Below are 14,752 nucleotides of genomic sequence, written 5' to 3' on the forward strand. Positions count from 1 at the left end.
GCTGAATAAAAAAAAACCTCCTTAATCCAAACAGTACCTGTGCAGACATTTCCTCTATAATATTATTGACAAGTATCATACAGCTTCAGAACAACACAGTTCAAATTATAAGAGAATTCCCTAAATGCTCTTTGATCAAGTATTGGGATTATTGTCCCCTTTATTATATATTTATTAGAAATAAAAAGGTTTATTTAAGTACTGCTGCGGTTAGCAGAAGCTAAGGGAAAGAGAGAGTTAACACCAGCCACATGGATGATGTAAGTCTCCATGACAGGATGAGCAATATGGAAAGGTTACCTAGGGGAATCATACTCCCCAAGACTGGACTAGTTTCACTGGCAGATAAGCAATCAAGTAATAAGGAGTAAAGAAGGGCATAGGGGTCTGAGAGGTTATTTGGGGGAATCATACTCTCCCAGAGCTTGTCCCCTTTATTTTTAACTCTATAGCTCACTAAGATTGCCTGATTCCCCTTAACTGTTATGACAGATAATTGACCTGAATTGAGTTTTTTGTCCACTCTGCTTTTGCCTTTTTTAATCTATATGGAATTTTACATTTATCTTTCTAGATCAGGAGCATAAGTCTAACCTGTTGTCAAGATGTTTTTGGTTCCTGACTTTCTCTTACCAACACATTAACTACCCTTTCCACATTCTTGGCATCTTCGTTTTTGCATATTTTTCTAAGTTGAATTTTTTTTTTTTTTTGGTTTTTTTGCAAGGCAAATGGGGTTACGTGGCTTGCCCAAGGCCACATAGCTAGGTAATTATTAAGTGTCTGAGACCGGATTTGAACCCAGGTACTCCTGACTCCAAGGCCGGTGCTTTATCCACTAAGCCACCTAGCTGCCCCTTCTGAGTTGAATTTGATAAACAAATTTCTTGGAGGTCTTAGGATTCCTTTTGTAAATATCCATTATTGGTGTAGCATTAGTCAGTAAGAATAAAAGGCGTGACTATCATCTCCAACATTGTTAAATTAGTGCCTTCTTCCATCCTTGTTGTGGGAAATGAAAGGTCGTAAGTAAAAAAATACAAAAACATCGTCAGAAAGCAGAGACACTCCCAGAGAGGAGTTATCTGTCAAATAATCTTCTTGACTAACAAGATCATGACTCCTCTTAGGCATGGTGGTGGGTAGTCAGATTACCATAAAAGAGAATAATTCTCTGCTGGGCAAGTGGAAGCCTTGAAAAGGTGAAAGGCTTTTGTTTTCTCCCCTCTAGCCTTTGTGTCCCAAGGAGCTGTGGCACTTTGTCCATCAGTGTTATGGAAACGAACTGGGCCTGACCAGTGACGATGAGGACTATGTGCCCCCAGATGATGACTTCAATACGATGGGGTGAGTGAGGGCCGGATCAGCACCTAGGTGGCAGAAGTGGATTCTTTCCTCTTTGTCTTTTCACACCTTGCTATTAGGGCACCCCTGGGAATGGCCCAAAGGCATATAAAATGAGGTTGGACTAGATTATCAGGCTGAGAGGGAATTTTTGCTCTGAGTCAGACAGAATTAGATGATGTACAAGGTTCCTTCCAACTCTTAAGTTATGTGAGTCCAATATTTTCTAGCTGTAATATAAATGAATAAGTGCTAAGTCTGTGCCAAAGGGCTGGGGACACAATCATACACAGGAAAAGCACTCCTTTCCCTTAAAGAGCTTACATTCTAATGGAAGAGTTAATATACATTTGTTCATGGTTCCAGAACTTGGGTGATGGAGGAGAGAAAAGAGAAATAAGATAAGGAAATAGAGATCCAATAATTTCTCAGGGGAGGAGATGAAAGGGTACCCTTATAAGGAAGAAGCGTTGGTGATATAAGGGAGAGCACTGGAGAATCAAAAATGAAGAGAAGCATGGCTAGGACTTTTCTTTTAATAGTGGTCTGGGAGAGACATTCAACCATCGGGAGAGCAGGGCACCAAGGCAGACAATTCTCTATGGTGGTAAGGCCACAGGAGGCAGTCTGGAATAACAGGGTGTGTATCCATGGTCTTCCATAATCATCATGGTACTGGGGGAATAGATACTACCATTCAGGTGTGGTGCTAAGAAACTAAGCAAGTTGACTAATTGCTAAGTCATTGATTACATGCCAATCAGTCACCAACAAGAACAGAGTACTCATTATTGGGGAAGAGTCATTCTTGGGGGAGATGTACATGGAGGAGCATATACTATCCATATTCTCAGGGACCTACAGATCCACTGGGCAAAATAGGGCACAGACATTAAAATGACTTAGAAATATATCTCCACTAAAATCCTACTTTAGTATGCTCATCATGGTGTAGAAGTGGTCTTGAAATTTTGAATGCCATATCAGCCCAAACACAGGCTTCAACAGACTTGACTAAGCTGTAAAATTTTGAATAAGGGACTATCAATAGACTTTGGCTCTGTCTCCAAGAACCAACTTTGTAAAGTTTGTAAAGGTATGTGACTAGAAAGTTAACCTGGCTGAAGAATATGTTCAAACCTAATTCAAAGCTTATCTACTACCATATGGAGGTATTAGGATCTGCAGTGGTGGAGAAAATACTTAAATAGATTCAATCATAGAAACTTGAAGAAGGAATACCCCAGAAAGTATAAATTGATTTAGTACAAAGGAGGAAGAATAGTGTAATGGAAAGAGATTCAGAAAATCTAAATCTCAGTTCTGTTGTGGCATCTTAGGCAAATCATTTAACCTCTTTAGTTTTCTGCATCTGTAAAATGAGAATAAGAATTCTACGACCTACCTGAACGGTTTAGTGTGAATGGTACACTTTATAAATGAAAAAAGTGCTTATATAAATATAAGTTGTTATTTTGGATGTTGAGGCCAAGGAAGGGAAAAGGATAAGTATAAAAATTATCAGAGAATTTGATGATAAAGCTGATGAAAAGGAATACTATCTATTGAATATTCATTACCAGTCAGAAATTTTAAGTGTGATTGGTAGAGAACAAAGGAGGATATTCTAGGTTAGAAACATGGGGAGGATATGTGTTCAGGAAAGATATCCTAGGGAAAAACAGTATGCATGCACACGGATCCAGAGGTGAAAATGAACAAAGAAGAGTTGATTATCAAATTATCCTTATTTTAAGGTGTGTGGTGGAATCACAACTGAGAGACATTTGTGAATGGTCTGTATCAGCCCTCCTGCTTCTGGCAGTCCGGGCAGGTGGGGTCTAGCTTGGTAGTCACTGATTACCCTCTTCTTTCTCTCTACCCCCATTCAGTTATTGTGAAGAGCTGCCAGTAGAGGAGAATGAGGTGAACGACAGCTCCTCCAAAAGTAGCATAGAGACCAAGCCAGATGCCAGCCCCCAGCTGCCGAAGAAATCTATCACCAACAGTACATTGACCTCCACCGGAAGCAGTGAAGCCCCTGTCTCGGTATGGATTGTAACCCTTGCTCCTCCCTGTAATTCAATGGACTTTTTCACCAGCCACTGAGTCAGCCTGGTTAGATAGAGGTTGACCTGGGAAGTGAGGGCAGTGATGTGCTGGTAAATGTTTAACAACTGACTTTCCAAAAATAAAAAAAAAAGTGTACAGCATAACATAATTTTAAAATTGAATCTTCATCATTATAATTTTTACCATTTCTTTCTTAAGTCTAGACAGTCAATAAAACAATAAATTAAGCCCTGATTTGTAGCTGTTGCTAATTTCTAATATGTAAATACTCATGTTGTAAATTTAACAATCTGCTTTTGTGAGCCAGCACACCCTTGGGTGAGAGTATTTGTGATTTACGTCACTTAATTCTGGGAGAGATTTCTGGTCTGATAAGTTCTCTTCAAGAGGGGGATGGTCATTAAGTAAGTATTTATTGATTTAACCTCTGAGTGCATGACTGTAGTACTAGGTACTGAAATTCAAGGTAGGGCATAGACACAATCTGTTCCCTAGAGGGGTGAGTTTACAGTCAAATAGAAAAGTCAATAAAGAGGCTTATGTAGTGATCCCAGAGCTGGAGAAAGTGCAGTGGAATGGAATTCAGACATCTCTTAGAGGGTTCCATTTGTATCCCCCTTCTGAGAAAATGAAAAACCATTCCTAAGTGATGTCCTTTTATTCTCTTTCTGCTCTCATGCCTTTCCTCTCCCTTGGATCCTACTCATGCTTCTTACAAATTAGAATATTCATTGCCAGGTCTTTTGTCCAGTCCCTTCCCTAGGCACTCTGGAGCTATGTCTTAGCCTTTGAGTAGGGTTGGCATTGAGAAACTGGGGTTCCTGCTTAACTCTATAGCTCTGGTACCTGGGTCCTTTTAGGGCAAGAGGGCAAAAATTACATTTCCAATTCTGTTCTTCAAGACCTTTATGATCTAGCTGAGGAGGCAAAAGCTTGGAAGAATCAGGAATGTATTGATAGATTTTAGAATTTGAGAGTTTCATTAAGGAAAGATAACTGGAGAAAGTAGTCTTAAAGATCAATCCAGTATCTTAGAAGCAATGACACCTGGGTTTGTGCCGTCTGTGGAACATGTCACATCTTTTCTAAGTCTCTTCTTCCCATTTATCCCTATTCTCTTACAAGATTGTTAATAATAATTATAATGTTTATCCTTCATTCTCAAAGAAGACCATGACATCAGGGAGGTGATGCTATGACAAGCACATGAATTGAATTTGAGTGACTGGTGCTGTGCTAAGTCACCAGTCTTACTTTCTTCTCCAGAGCCATTTGGGTCCAGTGGCCAGATATGAAGCAATCGGGGTCAAGTGATTTGCACAGGGTCACACAGCTATTTAGCAGCAAGTGTCTGAGGTCAGATTCAAACTTGCAAGACTATTAGAATAGATGTAATAGTAAAACTCAAAACCTAGCAAAGGTTGATTGTTGAAAACTGCTGTTGCATGTAGTTGGAAAAATAAATAAATAAAATGTTTTAAAAAAAAAAGAATAGGTATAAAAATATTCCCAGAAGAAACTTGGGAATTTCTTAAAATAAAGGTACTATTTAGTGGGAAAGTGCTGTGTTATATCCAGTTATATGTGTATTTTATGGGTATATAGAGTAGAGAACTTCCTCTCTTAATTAGTACTAAAACTGCTTGTCATTAGACTTCCTTCCTCATGGGAGATGTTGAACTAGCTAAGGATGCTATGTTTTGGATCAGTTAAAGTGAAATAACTTTAAGACTTTCAGGAGGTCCTCTGCATCCTTTGAACATATGTACAGAGAAAGAAGAGAACCTACACTAGGCTTCATGGCAAACCTGACACAAATTTCTGTGTGTGGGATGTAATCAATTTGATTGAGTCTTTTGAGGGATGGCCACCCAGAAATGATAGCATTTTATTGCTTGAATGATGACTCAGCTGGGGCCAACACTCCCTCCTGAGTCACAGCACCTCTGTTAGGTCCCAGAAGAATTTAATACCTCTGTCCTTGCTATAGTTTGATGGATTGCCCTTGGAAGAAGAAGTGGTAGAAGGGGATGGCCCCCTGGAAAAAGAGCTCACAATTGACAACATCATTGGGGAGAAGATCGAGATCCTTGCTCCAGTGAACTCACCCTCCTTGGATTTCAATGATAATGAGGATATTCCCACTGAGCTCAGTGATTCATCTGATACCCATGATGAAGGTAGGAGTTTAGACAAGGGCTTGCTTTTCTTCATTCTAATGGAGTTGAAATGACAGCTCTACTTAGAGACTTGAGGGTATATCCCAGCTCATTGCAGAGCTGGTCTTTGGCAAGATTATCAAATAGGGGAAATTGAAATATGTCTCCCCCCCCCCCCCCCCCCGCTTTGATATTCATGGGTCTAGCCATAATTCTAGGTCTAGCCTTCCTGAAGCTTTATGCTTTATCTGCTACCCAAGATTTTTATTATCATTGTATTTCTCTCATGGAAACTTGCATCCCCACAGGGCCAATTAACCTGATAGTCAAATAGATGGCAGCATGCAAATAGACATGGCTATTATTCCTAGGTTAAAAAGTACATTTGACTAGGGATTTTGGGGTCATTATCTTTGCCTTCCATTTACTGTTTTAAGTCACTAGTGACTAATGGTAAGGAAATTCATACTTGATTCATGTATTAGGGTGGTACCTTGGTAGAATGATGAGGAAACCTCTTAGGGTCAGATGAATCTTTTGGCTCCTCCACTTGAGATTATTGATTAGGTAGCCTCTCATTAGACCCTTCCACATTGACAGCCTGAAGTCATCTAAGGAGGAAAGATGCTACAGATCTAGTTCATTGTAGAGAAGCTAGATTCATTAATTAATCATTAATTAATCCTATCACTGGCTGATTGATGATTGGTTAATGATTAGCGAATATAGTCAGCTCTCAATTATTTAGCTGTGAATGAACCAATTTGTAGATTTCACAATTGAAAACATCTTCCAAATATTTCACCACTGTCCCCTGTCCAGCAGCCAGTCCTTCCTCTAGAATCTTGCCTAGGATACCTGACTCCATTGCAAAAATAACTCTGATCTTCATCTGCATCTCTCTCCAATGCTCCCCACTGTCTCTTCCCTGCAGGAGAAGTTCAAGCCTTCTATGAAGACTTGAGTGGTCGGCAGTATGTGAATGAAGTCTTTAACTTCAGTGTTGACAAACTCTACGACTTGCTCTTCACAGACTCCCCCTTTCAGAGGGATTTCATGGAGCAGCGTCGCTTCTCAGGTCTGTTTCATCTAGTGTTCCCCTTTTTTCTCTCTCACTGGCTCTCCTTTGCTTTCTTTCCTTTCCTTTTCACATTCCCTTCCTTTTCTTTTACTTCTTTCTCTTCTCTCTTCCAATCAATTTCCCTTCTTACTTGACTTACTCCTTCCCATCTCCTTTCTCTTCCTATCATTTTCCAATTTTCTTTCTCCTACCTTCCTCTTGGCCTTCTCTTTTCTCATCTTCCCTTATGATATTCCACTGCCTTCTTCCTTACTCTTTCAATGTACCAAATAAGAGTATATCTTGGCCCCAGAAGGACTCATGTTGATTTGTGTCCAGATATCCCTCCTTCTTTCACCAAAACGCTAGCTGGGAATTCTGATTTTGAATTCCACAATGATCCTTCCCTTGGAATTCTGTTTTATCTTCTACTGACACTACCCCAAACCTTGCGCTCTAGAATTAGCATAGGCAGGCAACATCCTGCCCTTTGTACATGCAATTCAATTCAAAGTTTAGTAAGCCTAATATCTCAGTATGCTCCTCTTCTAGGAGGGGAGGGCATTCACAGGGCACTGGAGAGGCATAGTGGATGAGAAAGGAGGACTTTTTCCCAGGAGAACCCAGACCCTCATCACAGTAACTCCAGTGTTGCCAGAATTCCTCGTAGGTGGCCCCAAGACCTCTGGCCCCTGCCCCAGGCTCGTTGGAATTCCTGAGCTCTGTGCAGAATTTCAGCAACACTACAATGAGCCTCTTTCTCCTTGGGCTTGTCCTGTCTTCCACCCACCCACCAAGCCCTCCTTCCTTTTTTTTCCAGCTTCTCTCTCCACTGCCCCTCCTCTCATACTCAAGTTCCCATTGGCCTTTTCCCTAGGGACTAATTGTCCACTTCCAGAAGCTGAGAACAATTCCCTTGGAGGTGAAACTGAAATCAGGGTACTTCTATAATTCCCTTGGAGGTGAAACTGAAATCAGGGTACCTCTTTTCTCCCTACTCAACTCTTGCCCCTTTACTACTCCCAGATATCATCTTTCATCCATGGAAAAAGGAGGACAATGGAAACCAGAGTCGAGTGATTCTCTACACCATCACCCTCACCAACCCTCTGGCTCCCAAAACTGCCACTGTTACAGAGACCCAGGTAAATGAAGTATAGAAGGGAAAGAAAAGAAAACCACCAATTCCAGTACCAAGTAGAGAGAGCAGTATCTCGGATCCCCCAGGATATTTCTTTGGGAAGTGGGGGTAAGAGAACCAATTTACTCTCCTTTTTCCCTGCCTCTATGGCTCCCTTCTCACTTCATAGACCATGTACAAGGCCTGCCAGGAGAGTGAATGCTACGTGATTGACGCTGAGGTGCTCACCCATGATGTGCCATACCATGACTACTTCTATACCATCAATCGCTACACACTAACCCGCGTGGCTCGAAATAAAAGCCGACTCAGGTATTGCCATCCCAGAGGTCTGGGGGGGGGGGTGGTTCAGGAGAATGGTCTTCCATCTGGTTCAACACATAATTATAATTGTAGAGCTGAAAGAGAACCCAGAGATTATCTACCTCAACTCCCTAATTTTAAAGATAAAGGTCCAGAAACTTAATAAAAATCAAACAAGTATTAAATGATAGACCTAGGGTTTGAGACCATGGCTTGACTTCACATCCTCTTTTTCCCCCCACTCTTTTCATGGAATTGAAGTTCAGTTGGAGATGAAATGGGGCTGAATATTGCTTCAACACATTGTTTCTCTTGGTCTTACTGCAGCTTCCAGGGATGCTTTTGACAGAATAGATTTAAAATGCTCTGGAGAAGTGGAAATAATTGAAGCCTCTAAATTGTAAAGTATAGCAGAAAGTAACTGGAACTATGACAGGTGTTGGGACGAAGGATATAAGGTATCTGATGCAGGGAGTGTGGAGGATGCAAAGCTGGAAGAAGACAGGGAAGAATGGCAAGGTAGTAGAAGGATTAGAGTCTGAGGTTATAGAGAAATGGACTGGGGCAGCCAGAAACGTATTGGACTATCAAAGACAACCTACATATCACTTCCACAACAGGAGTGTCCTGTTGTCCTTCCAGATGCAAGTTCTGTGAGCCTTCATCTTAATGAATATATATATTTATACACTAGTAAATATGACTAAGAAATATCACCAATCTGTCTTGGTTCAAAGATTTCCATAAAAGGGAAACCCACTAACTCTTAAAGCCCTCTATTCTTCATTTGGATAACTCTTAATTGTTGGGAAGTTGTCCTTACACCAAGTCTTAATCTTTCTGACTTCCACCAAGTATTTGTTATGAACTCTAGGGACAAGCAGAACCATTTTGTTTAATCTTGTATAATGATAGCCCCTCTTCACTTGGTAATAACTACCACATCATCTCTTTAAATTCTTCAACTAGAGCCCTCTTTTGGGTACTGTGGAAGTCTCCTGGTGAAGGGAAAATGAATCCATAGGAAAAGGAAACATACCAGAGAGGGTACTGAAGAAGTAAAAGATGGTAAAAGGGAATAGATTTAGAAAAAGATGATGGGATAGAGGTGCTGTATCCTGTATCCAAGGATGAGAGTGAACATGAAGCATGAGAAAGAAGGATATTTGGAGAATGAGGAAGGGGATTCTTGGAGTATAACAAATTCCATTCTTTGAGTTTGAACCAAAAATGACTCAAATCTTTCAAGCTTAGATATTGGAAGGATTTCCATGGGGGGGGGGGGAGAAATAGTTGATTAATTCTGCTTCATCCTGGAGGGAAGAAGGAAAGGTAATAGGTAGAAGTTTCAGGAAGTTGGGTTTGGTATCAGCATAGCATATTACTAGTTAATTACTAGCTTTTCACAAGTGAAAGAGAATGCATTCCCTAGTTTGGGAATTCTTCAGGAAGCGGATAGTAGATATTGTCACTAAGTTTGTGATCTGGATAGATCATTGGATTAATGATTTCTTAAATATCTTTAAACCCTAAGCCCTCTCAGTTCCCTAGGACCAAACTGCAACACAGAAGGAGTTATTGGGGTTTGCCATATTGTTTCCTGTTTACCATTAGAAAGCATGCAGTACTTCTGCCATTTGAGATGCCAGATTAATTCAGGGAGCTAGGAGTCACTGTGAGGGTACCCTCCTTCTCTTTGACATCACCAGATGGTGACTTGTACCTAGAAGACTTTTTCCCAAACTTTGAGGGAGTTGGAGGATTGTGGGAGGAAGACCTGCTTTGGTTTGGTTCCCTTTCCAAGGAGGGGTAAAAGCCTCTTCTAAAATAACAGATTTGGTTTGGGGCACCATTCCTTAGGGTCTCCACAGAACTGCGCTATAGAAAACAGCCCTGGGGGCTAGTGAAAACCTTCATTGAGAAGAATTTCTGGAGTGGACTTGAGGACTATTTCCGCCATTTGGGTGAGGACTGATATCACTGCTGTGGCTATGACCCTAAGTGGGAAGGGTAGAAGAATGTGAGTGGAAGGGGTTAGTGTGAATGTGGGGTAAGGGCAAGGAAATAACATGATGGTGTATAAAGAAGCAGTGGTAGAACTGGAAGGCACTTTAGAGATCATTGAAGTCTATTACCCTCCCTTTTATAGATGATTTAAGTTGGCAACCTGAGGTTCAACAGAAATGAATTGACTTAGGATTGCAGGAGTATTTAGAGCCTTAAGGGATCTTAGGCAACATCCAAATTCCAACCCCTTCATTTTATTTCTAAGACTTCTAGGGCTCAGAAAGATTGAATAACTTGCCTAAGTCACATAAGTAGTCAAAATGGCCAAACCAGCAATAGAATCCTGGCTTTTTGGTTCCTAATCCAGTCCTGTCCATTATACCACACTGTCACCATGTAGACAGTGTGTCAATGTCCATAAAAGAGGGTGTGAGTGTGCCAGAGTGAGAAAGCAATTAAGAAGTTCTAGTTCTGGGGCTGGCTAGGTGGTACAGTGGATAGAGCCCTGGCCCTGGAGTCAGGAGTACCTGACTTCAAATCCGGCCTCAGATACTTAATAATTACCTAGCTGTGTGGCCTTGGGCAAGCCACTTAACCCCATTGCCTTGCAAAAAAAAAATAATAATAAAAAAAAAACCTTTGGGTCGGCTAGGTGGCGCAGTGGATAAAGTATTGGCCCTGGAGTCAGGAGTACCTGGGTTCAAATCCGGTCTCAGACACTTGATAATTACCTAGCTGTGTAGCCTTGGGTAAGCTACTCAACCCCATTTGCCTTGCAAAAACCTAAAAAAAAAAAGTTCTAGTTCTGACTCTGCCACTTACTAGTAGGCAGGTTACTTCCTCATTCATAAAATAAGGGAGTGGGACTTGACTTGTTGATCAAACAGATATTTTCCAGCTTGAAAATTTTATGATTTGAATATAGAGAACTTGGAAAATTCATATGGTGCTCTATAAAAATAAATTTAAGGGCTAGTAAAAAAGAGAGAGTGAGATTAAGAGATTTCACACAGCGGGGCAGCTAAGTGGCACAGTGCATAGAGCACCGGCCCTAGAGTCAGGAGTACCTGAGTTCAAATGCAGCCTCAGACACTTAATAATTACCTAGCTGTGTGACCTTGGGCAAGCCACTTGACCCCATTGCCTTGCAAGAACCTTAAAAAAAAGAGGAAAATATTATTGATGCTCTTAAAAACAAAATAAAACACAACAAGAGATTTCACACAATAACTGTGATATTTCACAAGCATTTGACCCACCACCTGGCTTTCAGTCACTGTGGAAGGTAAGAAGAGTCTCACCTAAGAGCCATTTCTTTTCTGATTTTGTTACATTTATCTTTAGATCCATATTCACTCCCTCCCACCTCTCTTTTGAGAAAATAAGAAAAATACAATCCCTGTTTCAAAGCTATATAGTCAAGCAAAAGAAATTCCCATATTGGCCATGTCCCAGGGGGAAAAAAACTTAATCTACATCAGATTGAGTATGTTATCTCCCTGTTGGGAGATGGATGGCATGCTTCATCATGAGTAGAAACTACTTCTTGATATTCCATAGCCTTTCCTTCTAACCAAAGTAATACACTGGAAAGTTGGTCCCTGGGGAAGAAGAAGAGAGAGGAGAAATGTTCCTGAAAGAAAAGAAACTCATACTTGGGTCTGGGAGGTGTAGGGAGATGGGGATAGGGCCTCCTGACATAGCACCATCTATCTTGGCAGAGAGTGAGTTGACAAAAACAGAGACCACCTACCTGGCTGAGTTACACAGACAGTCTCCCAAAGAGAAGGCCAGCAAAGGCCCTGCTGTTCGGAGGAGGAAACGACCCCATGCCCATCTGAGGGTACCCCATTTGGAGGAGGTTATGAGCCCTGTCACTACTCCTACAGATGAAGACGTGGGCCATAGGATCAAACATGTAGCAGGTATGACCCACTTCAGGTCAGGAGATGAAAATTGGAGGTAGGGGCTTGGACTGAAGCCTGTATTTCTATAATTGAAGCTCTTGGATTAAATTTAATGCAATTTAGTATAACGAGTATATGTGAACCATTTTTATTTAAAGCACTGTGCTATGTACTGAGATATTCACACTTCTCTACACTTTACATATTATTTGCATTAGTTTGTACATGACTCATTGAATATCTTAATAAACCCTTATTCCCTGGCATCTTTGCTTGATCAGTTCCAACCCTGATAGAAGCCAAGACACCATATCCATACTCCCTGCCACAATTTAACCATTTTTCAGGTCCATGTTATCCATCCCTCTTTTTTCCTTGCTTCTACAATTTTATTGTAGAAGGTAAGAAGAGTTTTAATTTTTACTTTATTGGCAAATAAGATTCCCACAATGACTGCTCTGCTTCCTACCCAAATATATGTTTCCTTTTGACCCATATTGAGTATCTCATGAATCCCATCTTGACTTTGTATAGTCATTTTATTCTGATGCTTCTTTAATCTTCACATGCATGTCCAATAATTTAATTGTTCAATAAGTATGCATTCAGCACCTTTTCTATCATAGGATCTGAGGAACATTAAAAGAAATAGAAGACACAGCCATTATTCTTGGACTTTAATTGAGAGTATGGCTTGGTAGCCTGGAAGGCAGGGGCCATCTTGTATGACATTTGAATCTATGTAGCAATTATCATGGCAGGCCTTTTGGAACTTAGAGTAAGGTATGAGAAGGAAGAAAAAGAGAAGGAGGAAGAGGATGACTGGTAGTGACTGATGATGACAACCTGCCATGTTCTTTTCTATAGGCTCTACCCAGACCCGGCACATCCCTGAAGACACCCCTTCTGGCGGCTTCCACCTTCAGAGTGTGTCCAAGCTGCTCCTCATTATCAGCTGTGTGTAAGGGACTCCCAGGCTCCCCCTTGCCTCAGTCTTGCCCCACTGTTCTCTAGAGCTCAATTTAGTCTTCCCAGGCATATGATGCCCCCTGGCTTTTGCCTTCTCTCTGCCCTTTATTTCTTTCTTTTCTTTCTCTTTAGCTTTATTTAATCTGTCTCTGCTGTCTTCACCCTCTGCATCCTTTCTTCTCTTTGACAATTTCCTTAGTTCACAGAGTAAACATACCAGAAGAAATTTAACTAGGAGATAGTTAAAAGACTGTAGATGTAAAGTGGCATTTTGATTTTGTGTTTCTGTCTTGATTTTTCCTTACCCTTTTTCTCTGTTTATCATTTTCTTTCCTGACTCTACATGGTTTTGCCTCTCTTTTCAAATCTGTGTCTGCCTCTTTCTCTCCCGTGACTTCTCTTTTCTAAAAAATAAATTTTGTTAATAGTTTTTGTTTTCACATCACCTACCTCTCCCATTATATCTTTAAAGAAAGCTATCAAAGCAAAGAATAAGAGAGAGAGAGAGAGAAAATATAGTTCAGCAAAAATTAACTAACATATCAAATATGTTTGATGTTTTGTGCAGCATATATCCTTAGCTCTGGAAAATAAAGAAGCTGGGGTGAGGTCCCTTCTCAAGTCTCTTCTTTAGACCAAGCTTGATCATAATTTGGCAAAAAATTTTTTTAGTCATAGTGTATATTGTTTTTCCTGGCTTTTCTTACCTTCCTCTACATCAAATCATAATTTACCCATGCCTTTCTGTTTTCATCATATTCATTTTTTTTATGGCAGAATGATAGATGAACATATTCAAGATTGGCTATTCCCTGGTGAACTGGTTTTGCCATTCCCTGGTGAACATCAACTTTGTTTCCATTTCTTTGCTACTACAAAAATTGCTGCTCCTAATGTTTTGGTGTTTATTTATCTTTTTTATCACTGACTTTATCTCCCATGACTTTAATGATGACATAATTTTCAGGGATTGCTGAGGCCTAGGAAGGGAGAGAGTTTCTCCAAAAGTCACCTAGTGAGCATCAACTAACCTATTTCATTCCTTAGGTCATGATGTCAAAAATATCACTCAGTCTCACAGTCCTCTGATCCCTACATCATGGAGGGGTGCATGAGACAGTTCATTAGTTTTACAAATATTCCGTTTTAAGGAAGACTCCTATACCAGTAAATCCTGAGGGGGTACAGGTGTGCTCCTCTATGACATTTTCTTCTTTCTTTTCTTTGTTCCTCCTTTCTACCTTCCCCTTTTCCTTCCCTCCTCTCTCCCCTCTTTTTTCTCTTTCCCTTTCTTTCCTCCCCCCATCCTTCCTTCCTTTTTTCTTTCTTCCTCACTTTTTTCTTTTGCTCTAATTTATAAAAAGGAGTTTCTGCCCCCCCCCCCCCCCCCCCCGTTTTGGTCAGAGCTTCTTTTGGGAGTCTAGTAAAATATGTTGGGCCTCTTCTTAGAATAAAGTTTTTAAATGCATAAATGAACTACATAAGATTACAAAGAAAACAAATGCATTGAAATTCAGTTATCAAAATGAAGTGAAAAAACAAAAACAAAGAAACCACAAGTTCACAGACCTCAGGTTAATGGTAGGGAGAATTGTCTAGTGACCCAGGCAGTGATGTCTCTGTCTCTTTACTCTTTCCCTCTCTCTCTGCCCCATGTCTGTCTCTCCCTTTCTCCTTTCTGTCTCTCTCTCTGTCTCTCTCCTTCCCTTCTCTCCTCTCTCTCTCTTCCCCCTTACCCCCTCCTTCCCTCTTTTTTTCTGTCTCTTTTTCCCCCTCTTCCTCCCTCCTC

General features: G+C 40.6%; 1 protein-coding gene across 12 annotated transcripts in view; it reads left to right on the plus strand.

Moving 5' to 3' along the window:
* Nucleotides 1–14,752, plus strand: part of GRAMD1B (GRAM domain containing 1B) — a 332,765-nt gene that overhangs the window by 307,516 nt on the left and 10,497 nt on the right. For all 12 annotated transcript variants that reach the window (XM_074215314.1, XM_074215319.1, XM_074215318.1 and 9 more), the window contains 9 exons: nucleotides 1,232–1,347; nucleotides 3,237–3,393; nucleotides 5,408–5,597; nucleotides 6,511–6,654; nucleotides 7,663–7,781; nucleotides 7,947–8,089; nucleotides 9,941–10,044; nucleotides 11,809–12,012; nucleotides 12,862–12,955. In XM_074215314.1, the coding sequence (XP_074071415.1) occupies nucleotides 1,232–1,347; nucleotides 3,237–3,393; nucleotides 5,408–5,597; nucleotides 6,511–6,654; nucleotides 7,663–7,781; nucleotides 7,947–8,089; nucleotides 9,941–10,044; nucleotides 11,809–12,012; nucleotides 12,862–12,955 (1,271 nt within the window). The remainder of the gene's footprint in view (nucleotides 1–1,231; nucleotides 1,348–3,236; nucleotides 3,394–5,407; nucleotides 5,598–6,510; nucleotides 6,655–7,662; nucleotides 7,782–7,946; nucleotides 8,090–9,940; nucleotides 10,045–11,808; nucleotides 12,013–12,861; nucleotides 12,956–14,752) is intronic.

This window comes from Macrotis lagotis, chromosome 1 (assembly GCF_037893015.1).
Source record: "Macrotis lagotis isolate mMagLag1 chromosome 1, bilby.v1.9.chrom.fasta, whole genome shotgun sequence".
Lineage (NCBI taxonomy): Eukaryota > Metazoa > Chordata > Mammalia > Peramelemorphia > Peramelidae > Macrotis > Macrotis lagotis.